This window comes from Oryzias latipes, chromosome 24, assembly GCF_053564925.1.
Source record: "Oryzias latipes strain Hd-rR chromosome 24, Olatipes_Hd-rR_3.1".
Taxonomy (NCBI): Eukaryota; Metazoa; Chordata; class Actinopteri; order Beloniformes; family Adrianichthyidae; genus Oryzias; species Oryzias latipes.
The window spans coordinates 24182688-24203595 of NC_136260.1; the positions used below are offsets into that span (position 1 = coordinate 24182688).

The following is a 20908-nucleotide window of genomic DNA, read 5'->3' on the forward strand; positions in this document are numbered from 1 at the left end:
AGACAAAAGACCCAAACTTTTCCTTTACAATCTCACCAAACCATGAAATGTACTTCCTCTAAGGACCACTAGAGGCAGGATGCACAGAGAAAAACTTTTCTGTTGACTCCAGTGGTTAAAAAATCAGACTTTAGACCAAAAATAAACACATTTACAATAGTTTAGGGGGCGTGGCCCAATGGCTGAACCCATTTGTCCCGCCCAGTTTCTGTTCTGTCGTCTCAGTTCAGGCGTGCCGTGTGCCATGGGTGTCTACGAGGGATGAAATGATGCAAAATTCAGTTCAAACCTGGACTTTTGGTTTTGTTTCAGTTCAATAAGTAATTTTAGTTTAATTAAAAACAAACAGAAAACTGTGTTGGCTCATACTAACTGTGATGTCATAAAACAAACGGTCAGTCCTTCAATGCAGATCAGTTCGTGTTCGACGCTTTAAACGTAAACCCAACATATGCAGTAGAGGTTTCCCCACGGTTCAACGACAGAACTGATCCTTTTCACCACACGTGCATAAAGAACACCAGGTTTGGACGGCGTGAATGTTTACTTCCCTGTTTTTGCTTTTTCTTCTTCAACCACTGGATCAGAAGACGTCTCACTCAGGAAATGAAACCTGTTTGGAATCAAGTTAAACTGCAGCTGAAAGTTTGTTCATTTCCTGCAGAAAACATCATTAGCGGTTTCTGAAGGAGGCAGACCAGAAAGCAGGAGGCGTTGGGAATGTGCTGCGTTCCAACACATCAGCTGTTTCAGCCTCCATCCTCTGAGGAGAACCTGCAGCTCCTTAAGAAGCTCCTCCCTCACAGGAGGAACTGTGATGGTCTGCATGTTCAGATCAACACACACACGTACACACACATGCATGCACATACACACACCCACATACATACACACACATGCACACACACACATGCACATACACACACCCACATACATACACACACATGCACACACACACATGCACATACACACACCCACATACATACACACACATGCACACACACACATGCACATACACACACCCACATACATACACACACATGCACACACACACACATGCACATACACACACCCACATACATACACACACATGCACACACACTCACCCACATACACACACCCACTTACATACACACACATGCACATACACACACCCGCATACATACACACACATGCACACACACACATACACACACCCACATACATACACACACATGCACACATGCACATACACACACCCACATACATACACACACATGCACACATGCACATACACACACCCACATACATACACACACATGCACACACACACATGCACATACACACACACATACACATGCATGCACATACACACGTAAACACATATGCACATACACACATGCACATACACATGCATGCACATACACACATATGCACATACACACACCCACATAAATACACACACATGCACATACACACACACATCCACATACACACATGCACAGATGAAAGCAGCCTCCTGAAGGTTTTAGCCTCATCTTGACTTCCTGGTGGGAATCCCACCATAAACCCTGAGTGTTTGTGTTTTTCCCTCACTAGCTCAGCAGTCATCAAGGCTTTGCGGGTTTTTAACCCGTGTCCAGCTTTGGTCAGCTGCTGTTACGTGTCCAGAGAGACGTGTTGTGTGAGTCCATCAGCAGAGGAAAGCTGGAGAGCTGAGCTGCTGTCCACACATTGAAGTTCATTCTGTTGTTCTGCTGGCGTCCCTGTCAGGATGAGTGACGGGTTCTGCTCCTTGAAGAAGGCGGAGCAGCTCCGACGCTTTTGTCTGAGGTGGACTGAAGTGGAAAAATGGAATTTACTGCAGCTGACGGTTTTCCAGCTGCTTCCTACAGAAGTCTTTTCAGAGGAAAAAGGGGCTGAACCCCCCACAGTCGTGTCTTCGGGATGCAGACGTCTGCAGCTTGTAAAGTTGTGGAACACAGAGAGGTTCAAACGACTTAAAACCTGGTGAAATACCTGGAATGTCTGAAATGAGTTTGGAATCTCTGCAGGGATCCAACAGTTTGCAGTGATGCGGCTTTGAGCCGCCTGGTTTTACAGTTTCAGACGTGGGTTGACCTTCACGCGGGGCGACGCGTTCCTGGTTTGTTTGTCTCAGGGTTCAGATGTGACAGAAACCCTGTCGTGTCTCCAGACGCCTCCCTGCAGCAGGAAAAGCAGATGGTTTCTGCTCCTCACTGGGCCACAGCAGCATTGATGAGTTAGCGAAAGGAAGTAAGCTCACATGCGCCTTTGGGTCGGATCTGGATGGAGGGAAGCAGCCAAAAAGCTGGTTAATTGGCCTCCAGAGTCCTGGATGTTGTCTTCTTCTGCAGAACAGCTGGTGAGCTAAAAATACTCTTCCTCACTAAGCTCCAGCCTCATGATGAATCTGGGTTAAACATCTTCATGGATGGAGGCGACTCATTTGCTCTACAGGTATTGTCAGAAAGGTTGGACTCTTCCAGCTGCTTTCTGTGACGCTTTAGGCCTCCTGGAAGACGGTGAGGACGTCTTCAACCAGAAACTAGCATGCGGAAAAAGCTGTCAGAGCAGAACCAGAGCCGTGATGACATCAGTGAACGCACGCGGGTCATGCTAACGCTTCATGAAGGACTTTCTGTTTGCTGCAGGAAAACGGATGTTTTCTCCCATCAGAGATCATGAAATATCCATGAGAAGCATTTTAAAAGGCTTTGGATGTTTCTGTGATCGGTGGCAGCAGGTTCTTCTCACCAATCATCTTCTGCTCCACCTGTTCTACAGGGAAAACCCATCTCAGTCAGAACCGGCTGGTCCAGAACCTTCAGACTTTGGGGGCGTCGCTGCAGCCCTTCATCATCAAGCAGAACTGCTGCTCTTATCTCAGCAGAACCTCATTAGGCAGCAGAGGAAGGTGCAGATCACAGAGCCGCTTTTTAATGAAAGGTATTAGTTCTGCTGTCCCGTCCCGCCTCGCTAAGGCCTCAGCCAGCAGACGCTTTACATTAAGACCATGGATGAGCCTCTGCCTTCACCGTCACCTCTGATCAAGCAAAACTACTCCACACGGCAGTTCCAGAAAACCTGATCAGCTGAACCATAGATTCAAACCACACAGACACATTTATGCGTTTCACCTTCATCCGGTTCTTTACCGTCACATTTTTGGGTCGCATTGAAGATGGCATGAACTTAATGGAATAATTCTCCACAAAATAGTTTCACAATGAAACTTAAACCTGAAGTGTTTTGATAGACATCTAAACATGTCAGGCAATGATGTCAGTGTTTGCTACTGTTTGCTCGCTGTTTTGCTCGCTTTGGAATGCAAAGAAGAGGTGAAGACGTCAGCAGAAATGACAGCTCCAACACAATTAACGAAATGACGATTTATCATATTTCGGGCAGATACTCGCTGCAGTGTTTTTACAGGTAAATACCCTAGGGCGGTTCAGTCAATTAACTCACCTGCTCAGCGTCCTATTTAAGCCCAGGTGCGCAGTCGTTCATTCTCTTTCTTACCTTCAGCGCTCATTCTTCGCCCCACCCTCCTCCCCGGCTTCCACCTGTGGGCTCCGTAAAGGGGGGGTTTTGTTACCCGAAAGTGTTATGGAAATTTCTCATGGAATTGAACGGAGCCTTATGCCAAACGAAAATATGTGAATGCCAACTTAAAGAATGTGGAAAATGTCAAATAAATATTTCTTACTGCAAGAGTTGTCTGACTGAAAGGAAACTCATCAATAAATGATTCATTCCAGAACACAACCAGCTGCTGCAGGTTTACGGCCCACAGAAAGGACGTTTTTGTTCTCTCAGCAGTTTGTCACGAAGCAGAAACTGTGTGTGCGTTTGTGTGGACAGGTGTGTGTGTGTACGTTTGTGTGGACAGGGGTATGTGTGTGTTTGTGTGGACAGGTGTGTGTGCGTTTGTGTGGACAGGTGTGTGTGTGCGTTTGTGTGGACAGGTGTGTGTGTGCGTTTGTGTGGACAGGTGTGTGTGTGCGTTTGTGTGGACAGGTGTGTGTATGCGTTTGTGTGGACAGGTGTGTGTGTGCGTTCGTGTGGACAGGTGTGTGTGTGCGTTCGTGTGGACAGGTGTGTGTGTGCGTTTGTGTGGACAGGTGTGTGTGTGTGTGTTTGTGTGGACAGGTGTGTGTGTGTGTTTGTGTGGACAGGTGTGTGTGTGCGTTTGTGTGGACAGGTGTGTTTGTGTGGACAGGTGTGTGTGTGCGTTTGTGTGGACAGGTGTGTGTGGATGTGTGCGTTTGTGTGGATGTGTGCGTTTGTGTGGACGGGTCGGTGTGTGTGCGTTTGTGTGGACAGGTGTGTGTGTGTGGATGTGTGCGTTTGTGTGGACAGGTGTGTGTGTGTGGATGTGTGCGTTTATGTGGACAGGTCGGTGTGTGTGCGTTTGTGTGGACAGGTGTGTGTGTGTGGATGTGTGCGTTTGTGTGTGTGTGCATTTGTGTGGACAGGTGTGTGTGTGTGCGTTTGTGTGGACAGGTGTGTGTGTGTGCGTTTGTGTGGACAGGTGTGTGTGTGCGTTTGTGTGGACAGGTGTGTGTGTGTGCGTTTGTGTGGACAGGTGTGCGTGTGTGCGTTTGTGTGGACAGGTGTGTGTATGCGTTTGTGTGGACAGGTGTGTGTGTGTGCGTTGGTGTGGACAGGGGTGTGTGTGTGGACAGGTGTGTGTGTGCGTTTGTGTGGACAGGTGTGTGTGTGTGCGTTTGTGTGGACAGGTGTGCGTGTGTGCGTTTGTGTGGACAGGTGTGTGTATGCGTTTGTGTGGACAGGTGTGTGTGTGTGCGTTGGTGTGGACAGGGGTGTGTGTGTGGACAGGTGTGTGTGTGCGTTTGTGTGGACAGGGGTGTGTGTGTGGACAGGTGTGTGTGTGCGTTTGTGTGGACGGGTGTGTGTGTGTGCGTTTGTGTGGACAGGTGTGCGTGTGTGCGTTTGTGTGGACAGGTGTGTGTGTGCGTTTGAGTGGACAGGTGTGTGTGTGTGCGTTGGTGTGGACAGGGGTGTGTGTGTGGACAGGTGTGTGTGTGCGTTTGTGTGGACGGGTGTGCGTTTGTGTGGACAGGTGTGCGTGTGTGCGTTTGTGTGGACAGGTGTGCGTGTGTGCGTTTGTGTGGACAGGTGTGTGTGTGTTTGTGTGGACAGGTGTGTGCATTTGTGTGGACAGGTGTGTGCGTTTGTGTGGACAGGTGTGTGTGTGTGCGTTTGTGTGGACAGGTGTGTGTGTGCGTTTGTGTAAACAGGTGTGTGTGTGTGCGTTTGTGTGGACAGGTGTGTGTGTGTGCGTTTGTGTGGACGGGTGTGTGTGTGCGTTTGTGTGGACAGGTGTGTGTGTGTGGACAGGTGTGTGTGTGTGCGTTTGTGTGGACAGGTGTGTGTGTGCGTTTGTGTGGACAGGTTTGTGTGTGCGTTTGTGTGGACAGGTGTGTGCGTTTGTGTGGACAGGTGTGTGTGTGTGCGTTTGTGTGGACAGGTGTGTGCGTTTGTGTAGACAGGTGTGTGTGTGTGCGTTTGTGTGGACAGGTGTGTGCGTTTGTGTGGACAGGTGTGTGTGTGTGCGTTTGTGTGGACAGGTGTGTGTGCGTTTGTGTGGACAGGTGTGTGCGTTTGTCCGGACAGGTGTGTGTGTGTGCGTTTGTGTGGACAGGTGTGCGTGTGCGTTTGTGTGGACAGGTGTGTGTGTGTGTGTGGACAGGTGTGTGTGCGTTTGTGTGGACGGGTGTGTGTGTGTGTGTGCGTTTGTGTGGACAGGTGTGTGTGTGTGCGTTTGTGTGGACAGGTGTGTGTGTGCATTTGTGTGGACAGGTGTGTGTGTGCATTTGTGTGGACAGGTGTGTGTGTGCGTTTGTGTGGACAGGTGTGTGTGTGCGTTTGTGTGGACATGTGTGTGCGTTTGTGTGGACAGGTGTGTGTGCATTTGTGTGGACAGGTGTGTGTGTGCATTTGTGTGGACAGGTGTGTGTGCGTTTGTGTGGACAGGTGTGTGCGTTTGTGTGGACAGGTGTGTGTGTTTGTGTGGACAGGTGTGTGTGTGCGTTTGTGTGGACAGGTGTGTGTGTGCGTTTGTGTGGACAGGTGTGTGTGTGCGTTTGTGTGGACAGGTGTGTGTGTGTGGATGTGTGCGTTTGTGTGGATGTGTGCGTTTGTGTGGACGGGTCGGTGTGTGTGCGTTTGTGTGGACAGGTGTGTGTGTGTGGATGTGTGCGTTTGTGTGGACAGGTGTGTGTGTGTGGATGTGTGCGTTTATGTGGACAGGTCGGTGTGTGTGCGTTTGTGTGGACAGGTGTGTGTGTGTGGATGTGTGCGTTTGTGTATGTGTGCGTTTGTGTGGACGGGTGTGTGTTTGTGTGGACAGGTGTGCGTGTGTGAGTTTGTGTGGGCAGGTGTGTGTGTGCGCTTGTGTGGACAGGTGTGTGTGTGTGCGTTGGTGTGGACATGGGTGTGTGTGTGGACAGGTGTGTGTGTGCGTTTGTGTAAACAGGTGTGTGTGTGTGCGTTTGTGTGGACAGGTGTGTGTGTGTGCGTTTGTGTGGACGGGTGTGTGTGTGCGTTTGTGTGGACAGGTGTGTGTGTGTGCGTTTGTGTGGACAGGTGTGTGTGTGCGTTTGTGTGGACAGGTTTGTGTGTGCGTTTGTGTGGACAGGTGTGTGCGTTTGTGTGGACAGGTGTGTGTGTGTGCGTTTGTGTGGACAGGTGTGTGTGTGCGTTTGTGTAGACAGGTGTGTGTGTGTGCGTTTGTGTGGACAGGTGTGTGCGTTTGTGTGGACAGGTGTGTGTGTGTGCGTTTGTGTGGACAGGTGTGTGTGCGTTTGTGTGGACAGGTGTGTGCGTTTGTCCGGACAGGTGTGTGTGTGTGCGTTTGTGTGGACAGGTGTGCGTGTGCGTTTGTGTGGACAGGTGTGTGTGTGTGTGTGGACAGGTGTGTGTGCGTTTGTCTGGACGGGTGTGTGTGTGTGCGTTTGTGTGGACAGGTGTGTGTGTGTGCGTTTGTGTGGACTTGTGTGTGTATGTGCGTTTGTGTGGACAGGTGTGTGTGTGCGTTTGTGTGGACAGGTGTGTGTGTGCGTTTGTGTGGACAGGTGTGTGTGTTTGTGTGGACAGGTGTGTGTGTGCATTTGTGTGGACAGGTGTGTGTGTGCGTTTGTGTGGACAGGTGTGTGTGTGCGTTTGTGTGGACATGTGTGTGCGTTTGTGTGGACAGGTGTGTGTGCATTTGTGTGGACAGGTGTGTGTGTGCATTTGTGTGGACAGGTGTGTGTGCGTTTGTGTGGACAGGTGTGTGCGTTTGTGTGGACAGGTGTGTGTGTTTGTGTGGACAGGTGTGTGTGTGCGTTTGTGTGGACAGGTGTGTGTGTGCGTTTGTGTGGACAGGTGTGTGTGTGCGTTTGTGTGGACAGGTGTGTGTGTGTGGATGTGTGCGTTTGTGTGGATGTGTGCGTTTGTGTTGACGGGTCGGTGTGTGTGCGTTTGTGTGGACAGGTGTGTGTGTGTGGATGTGTGCGTTTGTGTGGACAGGTGTGTGTGTGTGGATGTGTGCGTTTATGTGGACAGGTCGGTGTGTGTGCGTTTGTGTGGACAGGTGTGTGTGTGTGGATGTGTGCGTTTGTGTATGTGTGCGTTTGTGTGGACGGGTGTGTGTTTGTGTGGACAGGTGTGCGTGTGTGAGTTTGTGTGGGCAGGTGTGTGTGTGCGTTTGTGTGGACAGGTGTGTGTGTGTGCGTTGGTGTGGACATGGGTGTGTGTGTGGACAGGTGTGTGTGTGCGTTTGTGTGGACAGGTGTGCGTGTGTGCGTTTGTGTGGACAGGTGTGTGTGTGTTTGTGTGGACAGGTGTGTGCATTTGTGTGGACAGGTGTGTGCGTTTGTGTGGACAGGTGTGTGTGTGTGCGTTTGTGTGGACAGGTGTGTGTGTGCGTTTGTGTAAACAGGTGTGTGTGTGTGCGTTTGTGTGGACAGGTGTGTGTGTGTGCGTTTGTGTGGACGGGTGTGTGTGTGCGTTTGTGTGGACAGGTGTGTGTGTGTGGACAGGTGTGTGTGTGTGCGTTTGTGTGGACAGGTGTGTGTGTGCGTTTGTGTGGACAGGTTTGTGTGTGCGTTTGTGTGGACAGGTGTGTGCGTTTGTGTGGACAGGTGTGTGTGTGTGCGTTTGTGTGGACAGGTGTGTGTGTGCGTTTGTGTAGACAGGTGTGTGTGTGTGCGTTTGTGTGGACAGGTGTGTGCGTTTGTGTGGACAGGTGTGTGTGTGTGCGTTTGTGTGGACAGGTGTGTGTGCGTTTGTGTGGACAGGTGTGTGCGTTTGTCCGGACAGGTGTGTGTGTGTGCGTTTGTGTGGACAGGTGTGCGTGTGCGTTTGTGTGGACAGGTGTGTGTGTGTGTGTGGACAGGTGTGTGTGCGTTTGTGTGGACGGGTGTGTGTGTGTGTGTGCGTTTGTGTGGACAGGTGTGTGTGTGTGCGTTTGTGTGGACAGGTGTGTGTGTTGGTGTGGACAGGTGTGTGTGTGCATTTGTGTGGACAGGTGTGTGTGTGCGTTTGTGTGGACAGGTGTGTGTGTGCGTTTGTGTGGACATGTGTGTGCGTTTGTGTGGACAGGTGTGTGTGCATTTGTGTGGACAGGTGTGTGTGTGCATTTGTGTGGACAGGTGTGTGTGCGTTTGTGTGGACAGGTGTGTGCGTTTGTGTGGACAGGTGTGTGTGTTTGTGTGGACAGGTGTGTGTGTGCGTTTGTGTGGACAGGTGTGTGTGTGCGTTTGTGTGGACAGGTGTGTGTGTGCGTTTGTGTGGACAGGTGTGTGTGTGTGGATGTGTGCGTTTGTGTGGATGTGTGCGTTTGTGTGGACGGGTCGGTGTGTGTGCGTTTGTGTGGACAGGTGTGTGTGTGTGGATGTGTGCGTTTGTGTGGACAGGTGTGTGTGTGTGGATGTGTGCGTTTTTGTGGACAGGTCGGTGTGTGTGCGTTTGTGTGGACAGGTGTGTGTGTGTGGATGTGTGCGTTTGTGTATGTGTGCGTTTGTGTGGACGGGTGTGTGTTTGTGTGGACAGGTGTGCGTGTGTGAGTTTGTGTGGGCAGGTGTGTGTGTGCGCTTGTGTGGACAGGTGTGTGTGTGTGCGTTGGTGTGGACATGGGTGTGTGTGTGGACAGGTGTGTGTGTGCGTTTGTGTAAACAGGTGTGTGTGTGTGCGTTTGTGTGGACAGGTGTGTGTGTGTGCGTTTGTGTGGACGGGTGTGTGTGTGCGTTTGTGTGGACAGGTGTGTGTGTGTGCGTTTGTGTGGACAGGTGTGTGTGTGCGTTTGTGTGGACAGGTTTGTGTGTGCGTTTGTGTGGACAGGTGTGTGCGTTTGTGTGGACAGGTGTGTGTGTGTGCGTTTGTGTGGACAGGTGTGTGTGTGCGTTTGTGTAGACAGGTGTGTGTGTGTGCGTTTGTGTGGACAGGTGTGTGCGTTTGTGTGGACAGGTGTGTGTGTGTGCGTTTGTGTGGACAGGTGTGTGTGCGTTTGTGTGGACAGGTGTGTGCGTTTGTCCGGACAGGTGTGTGTGTGTGCGTTTGTGTGGACAGGTGTGCGTGTGCGTTTGTGTGGACAGGTGTGTGTGTGTGTGTGGACAGGTGTGTGTGCGTTTGTCTGGACGGGTGTGTGTGTGTGCGTTTGTGTGGACAGGTGTGTGTGTGTGCGTTTGTGTGGACTTGTGTGTGTATGTGCGTTTGTGTGGACAGGTGTGTGTGTGCGTTTGTGTGGACAGGTGTGTGTGTGCGTTTGTGTGGACAGGTGTGTGTGTTTGTGTGGACAGGTGTGTGTGTGCATTTGTGTGGACAGGTGTGTGTGTGCGTTTGTGTGGACAGGTGTGTGTGTGCGTTTGTGTGGACATGTGTGTGCGTTTGTGTGGACAGGTGTGTGTGCATTTGTGTGGACAGGTGTGTGTGTGCATTTGTGTGGACAGGTGTGTGTGCGTTTGTGTGGACAGGTGTGTGCGTTTGTGTGGACAGGTGTGTGTGTTTGTGTGGACAGGTGTGTGTGTGCGTTTGTGTGGACAGGTGTGTGTGTGCGTTTGTGTGGACAGGTGTGTGTGTGCGTTTGTGTGGACAGGTGTGTGTGTGTGGATGTGTGCGTTTGTGTGGATGTGTGCGTTTGTGTGGACGGGTCGGTGTGTGTGCGTTTGTGTGGACAGGTGTGTGTGTGTGGATGTGTGCGTTTGTGTGGACAGGTGTGTGTGTGTGGATGTGTGCGTTTATGTGGACAGGTCGGTGTGTGTGCGTTTGTGTGGACAGGTGTGCGTGTGTGCGTTTGTGTGGACAGGTGTGCGTGTGTGCGTTTGTGTGGACAGGTGTGTGTGTGCGTTTGTGTGGACAGGTGTGTGCGTTTGTGTGGACAGGTGTGTGTGTGTGCGTTTGTGTGGACAGGTGTGTGTGTGCGTTTGTGTAAACAGGTGTGTGTGTGTGTGCGTTTGTGTGGACAGGTGTGTGTGTGTGCGTTTGTGTGGACGGGTGTGTGTGTGCGTTTGTGTGGACAGGTGTGTGTGTGTGGACAGGTGTGTGTGTGTGCGTTTGTGTGGACAAGTGTGTGCGTTTGTGTGGACAGGTGTGTGTGTGTGCGTTGGTGTGGACAGGGGTGTGTGTGTGGACAGGTGTGTGTGTGCGTTTGTGTGGACAGGGGTGTGTGGGTGGACAGGTGTGTGTGTGCGTTTGTGTGGACGGGTGTGTGTGTGTGCGTTTGTGTGGACAGGTGTGTGTGTGCGCGTTTGTATGGACAGGTGTGTGTATGTGCGTTTGTGTGGACAGGTGTGTGTGTGCGTTTGTGTGGACGGGTGTGTGTGTGCGTTTGTGTGGACAGGTGTGTGTGTGCGTTTGTGTGGACAGGTGTGTGTGTGCGTTTGTGTGGACAGGTGTGTGTGTGTGGATGTGTGCGTTTGTGTGGATGTGTGCGTTTGTGTGGACGGGTCGGTGTGTGTGCGTTTGTGTGGACAGGTGTGTGTGTGTGGATGTGTGCGTTTGTGTGGACAGGTGTGTGTGTGTGGATGTGTGCGTTTATGTGGACAGGTTGGTGTGTGTGCGTTTGTGTGGACAGGTGTGTGTGTGTGGATGTGTGCGTTTGTGTAGGTGTGCGTTTGTGTGGACGGGTGTGTGTTTGTGTGGACAGGTGTGCGTGTGTGAGTTTGTGTGGGCAGGTGTGTGTGTGCGTTTGTGTGGACAGGTGTGTGTGTGTGCGTTGGTGTGGACATGGGTGTGTGTGTGGACAGGTGTGTGTGTGCGTTTGTGTGGACGGGTGTGCGTTTGTGTGGACAGGTGTGCGTTTGTGTGGACAGGTGTGCGTGTGTGCGTTTGTGTGGACAGGTGTGTGTGTGCGTTTGTTTGGACAGGTTTGTGTGGACAGGTGTGTGCGTTTGTGTGGACAGGTGTGTGTGTGTGCGTTTGTGTGGACAGGTGTGTGTGTGCGTTTGTGTAAACAGGTGCGTGTGTGTGCGTTTGTGTGGACAGGTGTGTGTGTGTGCGTTTGTGTGGACGGGTGTGTGTGTGCGTTTGTGTGGACAGGTGTGTGTGTGTGGACAGGTGTGTGTGTGTGCGTTTGCGTGGACAGGTGTGTGTGTGCGTTTGTGTGGACAGGTGTGTGTGTGCGTTTGTGTGGACAGGTGTGTGCGTTTGTGTGGACAGGTGTGTGTGTGTGCGTTTGTGTGGACAGGTGTGTGTGTGCGTTTGTGTGGACAGGTGTGTGTGTTTGTGTGGACAGGTGTGTGTGTGCGTTTGTGTGGACAGGTGTGTGTGCATTTGTGTGGACAGGTGTGTGTGTGCGTTTGTGTGGACAGGTGTGTGTGCGTTTGTGTGGAAAGGTGTGTGTGTGCGTTTGTGTGGACAGGTGTGTGTGCGTTTGTGTGGACAGGTGTGTGTGTGCGTTTGTGTGGACAGGTGTGTGCGTTTGTGTGGACAGGTGTGTGCGTTTGTGTGGACAGGTGTGTGTGTTTGTGTGGACAGGTGTGTGTGTGCGTTTGTGTGGACAGGTGTGTGTGTTTGTGTGGACAGGTGTGTGTGTGCGTTTGTGTGGACAGGTGTGTGTGTTTGTGTGGACAGGTGTGTGTGTTTGTGTGGACAGGTGTGTGCGTTTGTGTGGACAGGTGTGTGTGTTTGTGTGGACAGGTGTGTGCGTTTGTGTGGACAGGTGTGTGCGTTTGTGTGGACAGGTGTGTGCGTTTGTGTGGACAGGTGTGTGTGTTTGTGTGGACAGGTGTGTGCGTTTGTGTGGACAGGTGTGTGTGTGCGTTTGTGTGGACAGGTGTGTGTGTGTGCGTTTGTGTGGACAGGTGTGTGTGTGCGTTTGTGTGGACAGGTGTGTGTGTTTGTGTGGACAGGTGTGTGTGTGTGTTTGTGTGGACAGGTGTGTGTGTGTGCGTTTGTGTGGACAGGTGTGTGTGCATTTGTGTGGACAGGTGTGTGTGTGCGTTTGTGTGGACAGGTGTGTGTGCGTTTGTGTGGACAGGTGTGTGTGTGCGTTTGTGTGGACAGGTGTGTGTGCGTTTGTGTGGACAGGTGTGTGTGCGTTTGTGTGGACAGGTGTGTGCGTTTGTGTGGACAGGTGTGTGCGTTTGTGTGGACAGGTGTGTGTGTTTGTGTGGACAGGTGTGTGTGTGCGTTTGTGTGGACAGGTGTGTGTGTTTGTGTGGACAGGTGTGTGTGTGCGTTTGTGTGGACAGGTGTGTGTGTTTGTGTGGACAGGTGTGTGTGTTTGTGTGGACAGGTGTGTGCGTTTGTGTGGACAGGTGTGTGTGTGTGTGTGGACAGGTGTGTGTGCGTTTGTGTGGACAGGTGTGTGTGTTTGTGTGGACAGGTGTGTGCGTTTGTGTGGACAGGTGTGTGTGTTTGTGTGGACAGGTGTGTGCGTTTGTGTGGACAGGTGTGTGCGTTTGACCACAGAGTCAGATTCGTGCAGAGATGAAGAACATCTCATCTTCCTCTTTGTTGATGGTTTGTTGTTAATTGGTGAGTTCTCTGGGACCATGGGGCCCTACCAAGGGCTGTCTGGAACCAGAAAAGGAGCCTGGTCCACATAGCCGGGAGTACGTCACATCTGTTCCCGGCTTTTGTTGGACTCTGTCTCTGGTTCTGTTCATCATCACATGGACAGAACCAGTCAGGGACTGGAAGGAGTCCAGTTTGGATCTTAGCTTTGGCTTTTTGCAGATGATTCTGTTTTGGTTCAGTGTAGCTCAGGCGGTAGAGCAGGTCGTCCAACAACCGAAGGGTTGGCGAATCGGTCCCCGCTCTCCCCCAGTCAGCTGTTGCCCCCCCCTGAGTGCGCCTAGTCTGCAGCTCACCGCTCCCCCCAGGGGAGGGGTCAAAATGCAGAGAAGAATTTCCCCATTGTGGAATAAATAAAGTATCAATTATTATTATTATTGTTTGTTCTGTTGGCTTCAGACGACTGAGCTGCTCAGCTTCGTCGTTTCTGCAGAGATTTTAGATCCAGTTTTATAGCAAGACTTCCCCAAAACCTGAGCTCCACCTTAAAAAGAGCTGAACGTGTCCCCAGCTATCAAATCAGCAAGCATGCTGCACACAAATGTGTCACACTCACACACAGACTTCCTGCCTGCAGCCATGTGTCCGACACACGGCGTTGGTGACCTGGGCGTGTCCTGCCAGTTGGCGGCGGTTGTGCACGTTAACCAGCCCACAGTTCATGGGTGGAGGACCGATGGAGGTTCCTTCTCCTCAGTCCCTGAGTTGATGAATAAGTCAGAAGCTCAGAGGAAAATGTCTTTTATTTTGGCTTAGACTGAATATTCTCAGTTTTCCAGATTTCTGAGGTTTCATCCATTTATGAGCCAAAAGAAAAAGGCAGCTTCCTTTCTGAAACTAACTTCTAGTTTATTCACCGAACACGCCAGTCGTCTCTTTATTTCCACTTTAGGCAGTTTGCTGTCATTGGAGGGTTAAAAAGCTGGAGTCCCTCCCCCAGAGGGAGGAGTTTAACATTTTGGAGGTGGGACCTGCCTCTGATGGTTTAAGCCTAAAGGTTCTGGCCTAAAGGTTTCATGACCAAGCTAAAGCACAGCTTTGCTTGGTCATGAAAAGACGTTTTATTCGTTTCTCAAACAGGCTTCTCTTCTGGACTTTGGTGAAGGTCTTTAATGAGACCTTATTCATGAAAATCTAGAGACCCTTCTGATGTTTTCCTGGACTTTGAAAAGCATTTTTCCTTTGTTTAGCTGCTGGTTTCTCGTGGAGGTGAAGTCCTGTGAAGATAAAAGTCTAACTAAAGAAGCAGAAATGATGAACGGAGGAATAGATGGATGGATAAAGATCTGTTGGGATCCTGCAGGAGTGCACACCAGTGCAGGTCTGTGCACGGACGTGCACGTCAGTGCAGGTCTGCGCTGCCTGCGCTGCAGCATGAACAGTTTTCTGACCCTCTGCCTCCGATGAAGGTATGAGGACGAAGCAGCCTGAACCCTTTGATCTTTATCTGATGGAGGTCAGTAGTTTCATCTTTGACTCACCTCGATGGGGGCGGGGCCCTGTGCCCCCCCCTTCCTCATTAGTGTTTGAGGGTCAGAGGATGAGATCATTTAAAGATCCGCCTCAAACGCTGGTGTTATTTCTGTCCTCTTTAGCATCAACACATTTCTAATTCATGACTGGGGGGGCGGGGGCATCACTGAGCCCATACTCCAGGCTGGACCGAGGATCGGGGACGTTTCTGCAGCAGCTTCACTTCTCTGAAGCGCTGGCGTGACGGCATTCATCTGGACTTTAGAATGGCGAAGCATCAAGAGAAAATATTCAAAACGCTGTTAACCCTTTGAATGCTGCAGCGTTTCCTCCCTTCTCTCCTGCTCAGCTTCCTGCTGGACTCCTCGGTTGGAAGTCCAGCAGAACAATCCAGACTAAAGGCCGTGTCACACTGTCACTCATGGTTCTTGGACTAAAAGTCGGTCTTTTGCGATGCGTGCATCATTCGTCTTTCCTCGATGTGTCTGTAGAGGGTTGAGGTCCTCACAGGAATGCAGTTTGGAGCCGTTCAAAAACATTGGGTCGGTTGCAGTTCAGGCGGGGGTCTCATTCGGGGGGGGGGTCCGAATCGCAGGAGGGGGAAGATGCAACTCTGGACAGCCACCAGGCCTTTCTTGTGGATCTCCCCAGCTTCGGCTCCTTTGGGAGGCCTCGGCTGGCGCCGTCACACGGCCCCTACGTACGACTTGCACTTATTGCACAGGAGAACATTGGTCATACGTGAACATAGGTGGAAAAAGTAAGAAAAGTTGTGGTCTTTACTTTAAGTTTTCTCAAATGTATCATGAATGAACCGCGTTAAAACCACAGAAGAAGTACAAATAAACAACGCAGAGAACATTTAAACCGACTAAATGTCTTCACTTTGACGTTCAGAGCACCGAGCTGCTTCAGCACCATGGTCAGCTCCCATGGCATTCCTCTGATCCACCAGTTCTTCTGTCACGGAACACAAAAGACACTTCACACGTGTCAAATGTGTAAAATCTACATGTGTGACATGGACTTAAAGTCTTCGTGCTTAGAAACTGACGTGTTTCTTTGTCCTGAACTTTGCAGGTTATTTATGCCCTGAACACCAAAAATGACGAGCATGAGGCCGCCATCGCCACGCTGAAGGAGGCTCACGAGGAGGAGGTGCAGCAAATCCTCTCTGAGACCAGAGAGAAGATCCTGCAGGTGGGTCTGCTGGTTTCTCAGGAGACTGTCGCCCCTTCGTTAAAGCTTCTGTGGACACGTGTTCTATACAAGAAATGCTGTAAAATCCCTGAAGCTGTCCTCACCAAGTCATTTTAAAAGAGTTTAAACCTTTCCTATGTGGAACTTTACATCATTTATAAAAAAATTCAACATTAGACGTCAAGTCTGTCATTTAAGGTCGTCTGTGGCTGATCTGAAGCCGCTGATCCGCAGGAAGCGTTGGAGAAAACCAAACCTAATCGTTACATTATTGATTATTGATAACCTCATCATAAACCATAAACGTCAGGCGAGTTTGTCTGCAGCTCTCAGCACCTGGAAGCACACAGAAGGGATTCGTCATTTCTGTAACAGTTTCCAACCGGATGTTTTTTTCAGTACAAGAGCAAAATCAGCGACGAGCTGGACCTGAAGAGGCGGATCCAGTCTCTGGAGGAGTCCATGGAGCTGCACGAGCGGATGAAGAGGCAGGCGCTGGCCGAGTTTGAGAGCTACCGCCAGCGGGTGGAGGACATGCAGCTGTGCACGGAGGCGCAGGTACATGCAGGAGGCGTAGAGAGGTGTCAGAACCACACCTCCACGCTCAGTCCAAACCAAAATACCACTCAGAAACAAGAAGAAGCAGGAAGAAGATGAAGTCGCACGTTCACCTGTCCGCCGTGTCTCCGGCAGCACACGCAGCGCGTGGTGTCCATGTCCAGGGAGGTGGAGGAGATGCGGCGCTCCTTCGAGGAGAAGCTGCGGACGTTCAGCCAGGCGCAGGCGCAGTTTGAGCAGGAGAAGAAGGCCGCTCTGGAGGAGCTGAAGGCTCAGCACAGACACGAGATCCAAGAGCTCCTCCGCAGCCACCAGAGCCAGAACGCCAACTACAGCAAAGACCAGGAGAAGCTGGGCCTGCTGCACAAAGCCGAGGTAACGACCCGTTTGAACGCTTCCTACAGGAAGTCTGGAGAACCAACAACATTTAAAGCAGACAGTTTACAAAGGATGAAGATAACCGTCATCCTCAAAAAGGTAGAAGTAGGACTAAAATGCTAACTGTTATTGTGAAAAGTCTCCAGGGCAGCTTCCTGTTGTTGGAGTTTAATAGTCTCATTTTTATCCGATGTTCTGATGAGCTGAGGGTTCTGTTCAGCGTGTTGGTGTCCATGTCGTCCCTCACCTGTGCTGCAGGTGGACTCTCTGACTGAACGGGTGGAGGAGCTCAAACAGGACAAGAAGAGGCTGGTGGAGGAATATGAAGCTAAGCTCAGCAAGGTATTGGACGGTTCCTGTGAACGTCTGCCTCAGAACCGCTCAGGCTGCAGCCCCCTCCCTCTGTCTGCCCGCAGGCTCAGGTCTTCTACGAGCGCGAGCTGGAGGCCATGAAGCGAACCCAGCAGCTCACCGCCGACAACCTGCTCGCGTGGAAACGCACGGAGGCCGAGCTGCGGCGGGAGTTCCAGGCCCAGGAGGCGGCGCTCCAGAAGACCCTCGGAAAGCTGCGGTCAGAGCTGGCCCGGGTGACGGACGAGGCCCGAGAGAACCGGGAGAAGTCCCACAAGCTGCAGGCGTCGCTCACAGCGGCAGAGAGCGCCGTCAAGGTCAGTGTGAGCGCCGGTGCAGACGCCTCGCATCACTTCCTGTCAGCATCCGCTGCTGTAGAGCGGCTCTGAGGAGAACCATCTTCTGCTACCTTCTTCCTTTATTAGCAGAGATCTGCTGCCTCTGCAGACGCTCAGGAGCAGAGCTGTGGTTCCTCCTGCAGGAGGAACCACAGCTCTGCCGCTGCACGCTTTTGGAGTCCAGAAATTCTGGACCAGATTCTTTTTTTTAACTTGTCCTGTCCAACAGCTAAGCAAACAGATGAAAGCCTTTTGTGTTGGTCATATTTTACTTTTACTACAGCGGTTATGAATCTTATGATACACCAGAGATATATTTAAATAAACCCCTTTTGTAATTTCAGCTAAACTTTATTAATGTGAATTATATTTGTAAATATTTTTTGTTGGTCTGGTCGGAAAAGAAAAGGAGGAAAGAAGAGAGAGGGATGACAGGTGGGGGGGTAAAACTTCCCCATTGTGGGATTAATAAAGTCATCTATCTATCTATCTAGATCAGTGTTTTTCAACCAGTGTGCCGCGGCACACTAGTGTGCCGTGAGAGATGGTCAAGTGTGCCGTGGGAAATTGCCCTCATTAACTGATCTAAAAACATTTTCCATCTCCATGATTTCAGCTCTCTGTTCATCCAAACAGGCCCTGATAAAACACTGAGGACTTAGGAATATAAAAGATCATAAAATACTTTTTCTTTGCATTTATTTTATTTTATTAAAGACATTTTGATAAGGTACCGCGATTCAGCTGCACCTTCGGCTGTATTTTGGAAAAGTCCCGCCCCTTTAACTGTCTCCACCAATCATTCTTGAAGGCTTAATCATATGTCATCAGTCTGACCAATCAGAAGTGGTTAAAGTCTTCACTTCCTTGTCCCGATTTAGCTCGTAAAGTCACTCAGTTCTAAAAAAAAAATAGCAGCTAAAGCTCGTCTTTAGCGGTGTAGCTTCCCACAGAATCCGTGGAACAAGTGAACAACACAATGAAGCTCCGAAAAGCAATCTCCGGCCGTTTTATGCACTACATCTCCCATGATGCATTGGGTTGTGAGAGTGACAGCGAATACGGAGATCTGTTGTTAGACGTCTTGAAACCAACGAACACACATCAAACTATTTTTAAATCTTCTAACTTAACTTTTATTGAATCTTTTAGAAAAAACAGCTGCAGTTTCCAGCTTTTTCTGCAACAATTATCTCAAAAATGCACGTGAGATTGCGGAGGGGCTGTAGATCAATACAGACTATGAGTTTCTCCTTTTTTTTTAAATTTTTGGATGCTGGTGTGCAGCGGGATTTTTTTTAAGGTTAAACTGTGCCGTGGCTCAGAAAAGGTTGAAAAACACTGATCTAGAGGGGTGATTATAGTAGTGAGGGTTAGATCATGAGGGATCAGAAAGCAACAAGTTGCTGGAGCTTTATAATCACAACTGACAGGTTAAGATGTATGAATAATCTAAAATGGGCGGGGCCTGTCCACACACACACAAATGTTACAAACACACCTGTTGGCTCCAAAAGCGTTCACACACAAACAAGTCTACATGGACACACTACCACTAACATTCACACACGCATACTTATGTATTCAGACTGACACATGTGAAACATTTCATTCAGACACACAAACTGTCTGTGCAAAGGTGAGACGGCACCTCTGCTGGAGTCAGTGTTTCTGTTCTTCTGGGGAGGATGATGGAATGTAAAAAGAGGGAGAGAGCCCAGCCGCCCCCCCACCAAGGCCCCCACCGCAGTGGCAGCCGGGACCCCCCAACGCCTGCACAGTACAGCAGATAGAGAAAGGCCGCCTGCCGGGCAAATTCTGTCCGGGTTTAATGAACCTCAGATGTGAGCAGAGATTTCCTGAGAACTCCGAGGAGCTGAAGACGCTCCTGAGACGTTCCTTCACGTGTTTACAGCCAGAGGAACCTTCCTTCTGATCAAATGTTCAGGATTCCCAAACACAATGTGACCCTCTAAACACAATCAGATCATTTCTGTCATGTCAAAGACATTCAGGTTGTCGTCCTCCTCAAAGATCAGACCTATAAACATCATCTAATCCAGATTAAATGAGTCCACTTTTCCCAGATGTAGAAGCTTTTCGTCCATATTTGCCTGAGGTTTCAGCTCCTCCTCCGTCGTGTGTCTCCTTCAGGACCTGAACAGGCAGCTGGATGAAGTGACCCAGAACTCTGAGATCATAGAGATCCGTCAGAAGGAGGCGGAGTGTGAGCTGGAGGCGGCCAGAGACCGGGTCCAGCAGCAGGCCACCGAGATCCTCCTCAAAGCCAGTGAGTGGATTCAGCTCTGGAGTCTGGTTGAATACTTTCAACTGGGTTCATATTCATGTCTAGTTTCTGCTTAGATGTGTTTTTAGAGCATCGAGCCCTTTTGGAAGACATTTCTGGATCAGAACCAGAACCTGGAACTAGAACACAAAAAAAGGCTCCACAGAAACGTTTGAGCAGCAAATATTTTCTGTTCAGTTCCAGAAAAGTCCAGATCAGATGGAGGTCCTGTTTCATCCTCTACTTTTCTTTACTCAGAGTTTTATTATGTAACATGAAAAGCTATTCCATGTGATGCCTTTAGACACGCTGCTTCTTTGTGAAGCTGGAAACTAAAAACACGGACCAAACCGTTCGGGTGAGCAGTGAGACTTCTGGAGAAGGAAGATCTGAAATCCAGATTCCTCCACTCAACTTCAGTTCATTTATCATTGAATGAATTGACAGAAATCTGCAGGTAACAGGATCCAAAACAATCAGATCCTCGCAATGAAAATGGCGATTAGCAGCCAGGGAAACTGGGTCCAGTTAGAGTCCAGGTTCCTGTCACGGAGGTCTGCAGACGTTCTCCACAGAAATGTTCTGTGCAGCAGAGAACGTTTCCCGCTCTGCCTCAGCGCCACCTGCTTCCCGTCACAGGTCAGATCAGCAGCCTGCAGGCCGCCCAGATGACCCAGGAGGCCGCCATCAGGGACCTGGACAACGAGAGGAGCCGGCTGAAGGACAAGGTGCTGCGGCTGGAGGAGGAGCGGGAGGCGCTGCAGAACCAGGGCCAGGCGGTGGACGAGCGGCAGAAGCAGCAGATCCAGTCCCTGGAGAAGGTTTGTGCTCCTCCCTCCCGCTGAAGCAGGAGATCAGGAAACGATGCAGAATCTGTTGAGGTCAAGCTCTGAGCCTGAAGCTGCTGACACGGCAGTTTCTGCAGCCCGCAGGATCAGAGGGAAGCTGTGGATTCTGCAGAATCAGGACCGGCTCTGAATCATTCATGTTTCTGAGGAGTTCCTTGAAGCTGCTGCAGTTCTCTGCTCATGTCTGTCTTCAGGCAGACCAGAGGCTTTTCTGCTCTGTAGCTGAAGCTCCTCCAGATTTAGGAGGAGGGGGATCTTGGACAGGAAGAAGCTGGATGTCAGATGCTGCAGCTTCCTGTTTGGTTCCTCTAAATTCTTCCTCCACTCTGGGACTTGAACCCCAAACCCCTCTGCTCATGGGCTCAGGGAAGCCGTTAGCATGATCTGCTGTCTCCCATCCAGAAGTTGGACGTTCTCCTCTGTAGGACGGCTGAACCCTCAGGACGTTG

At 50.5% G+C, this 20908-nt stretch overlaps 1 protein-coding gene across 2 annotated transcripts in view; it reads left to right on the forward strand.

Annotated features, from left to right (window-relative positions):
• The window catches only part of fam184ab (family with sequence similarity 184 member Ab), a 71241-nt gene that overhangs the window by 24513 nt on the left and 25820 nt on the right, over positions 1-20908 (forward strand). For both annotated transcript variants that reach the window (XM_023953141.2, XM_023953142.2), the window contains exons 2-8: positions 15580-15699; positions 16099-16257; positions 16393-16632; positions 16894-16977; positions 17052-17303; positions 19479-19614; positions 20251-20432. In XM_023953141.2, the coding sequence (XP_023808909.1) occupies positions 15580-15699; positions 16099-16257; positions 16393-16632; positions 16894-16977; positions 17052-17303; positions 19479-19614; positions 20251-20432 (1173 nt within the window). The remainder of the gene's footprint in view (positions 1-15579; positions 15700-16098; positions 16258-16392; positions 16633-16893; positions 16978-17051; positions 17304-19478; positions 19615-20250; positions 20433-20908) is intronic.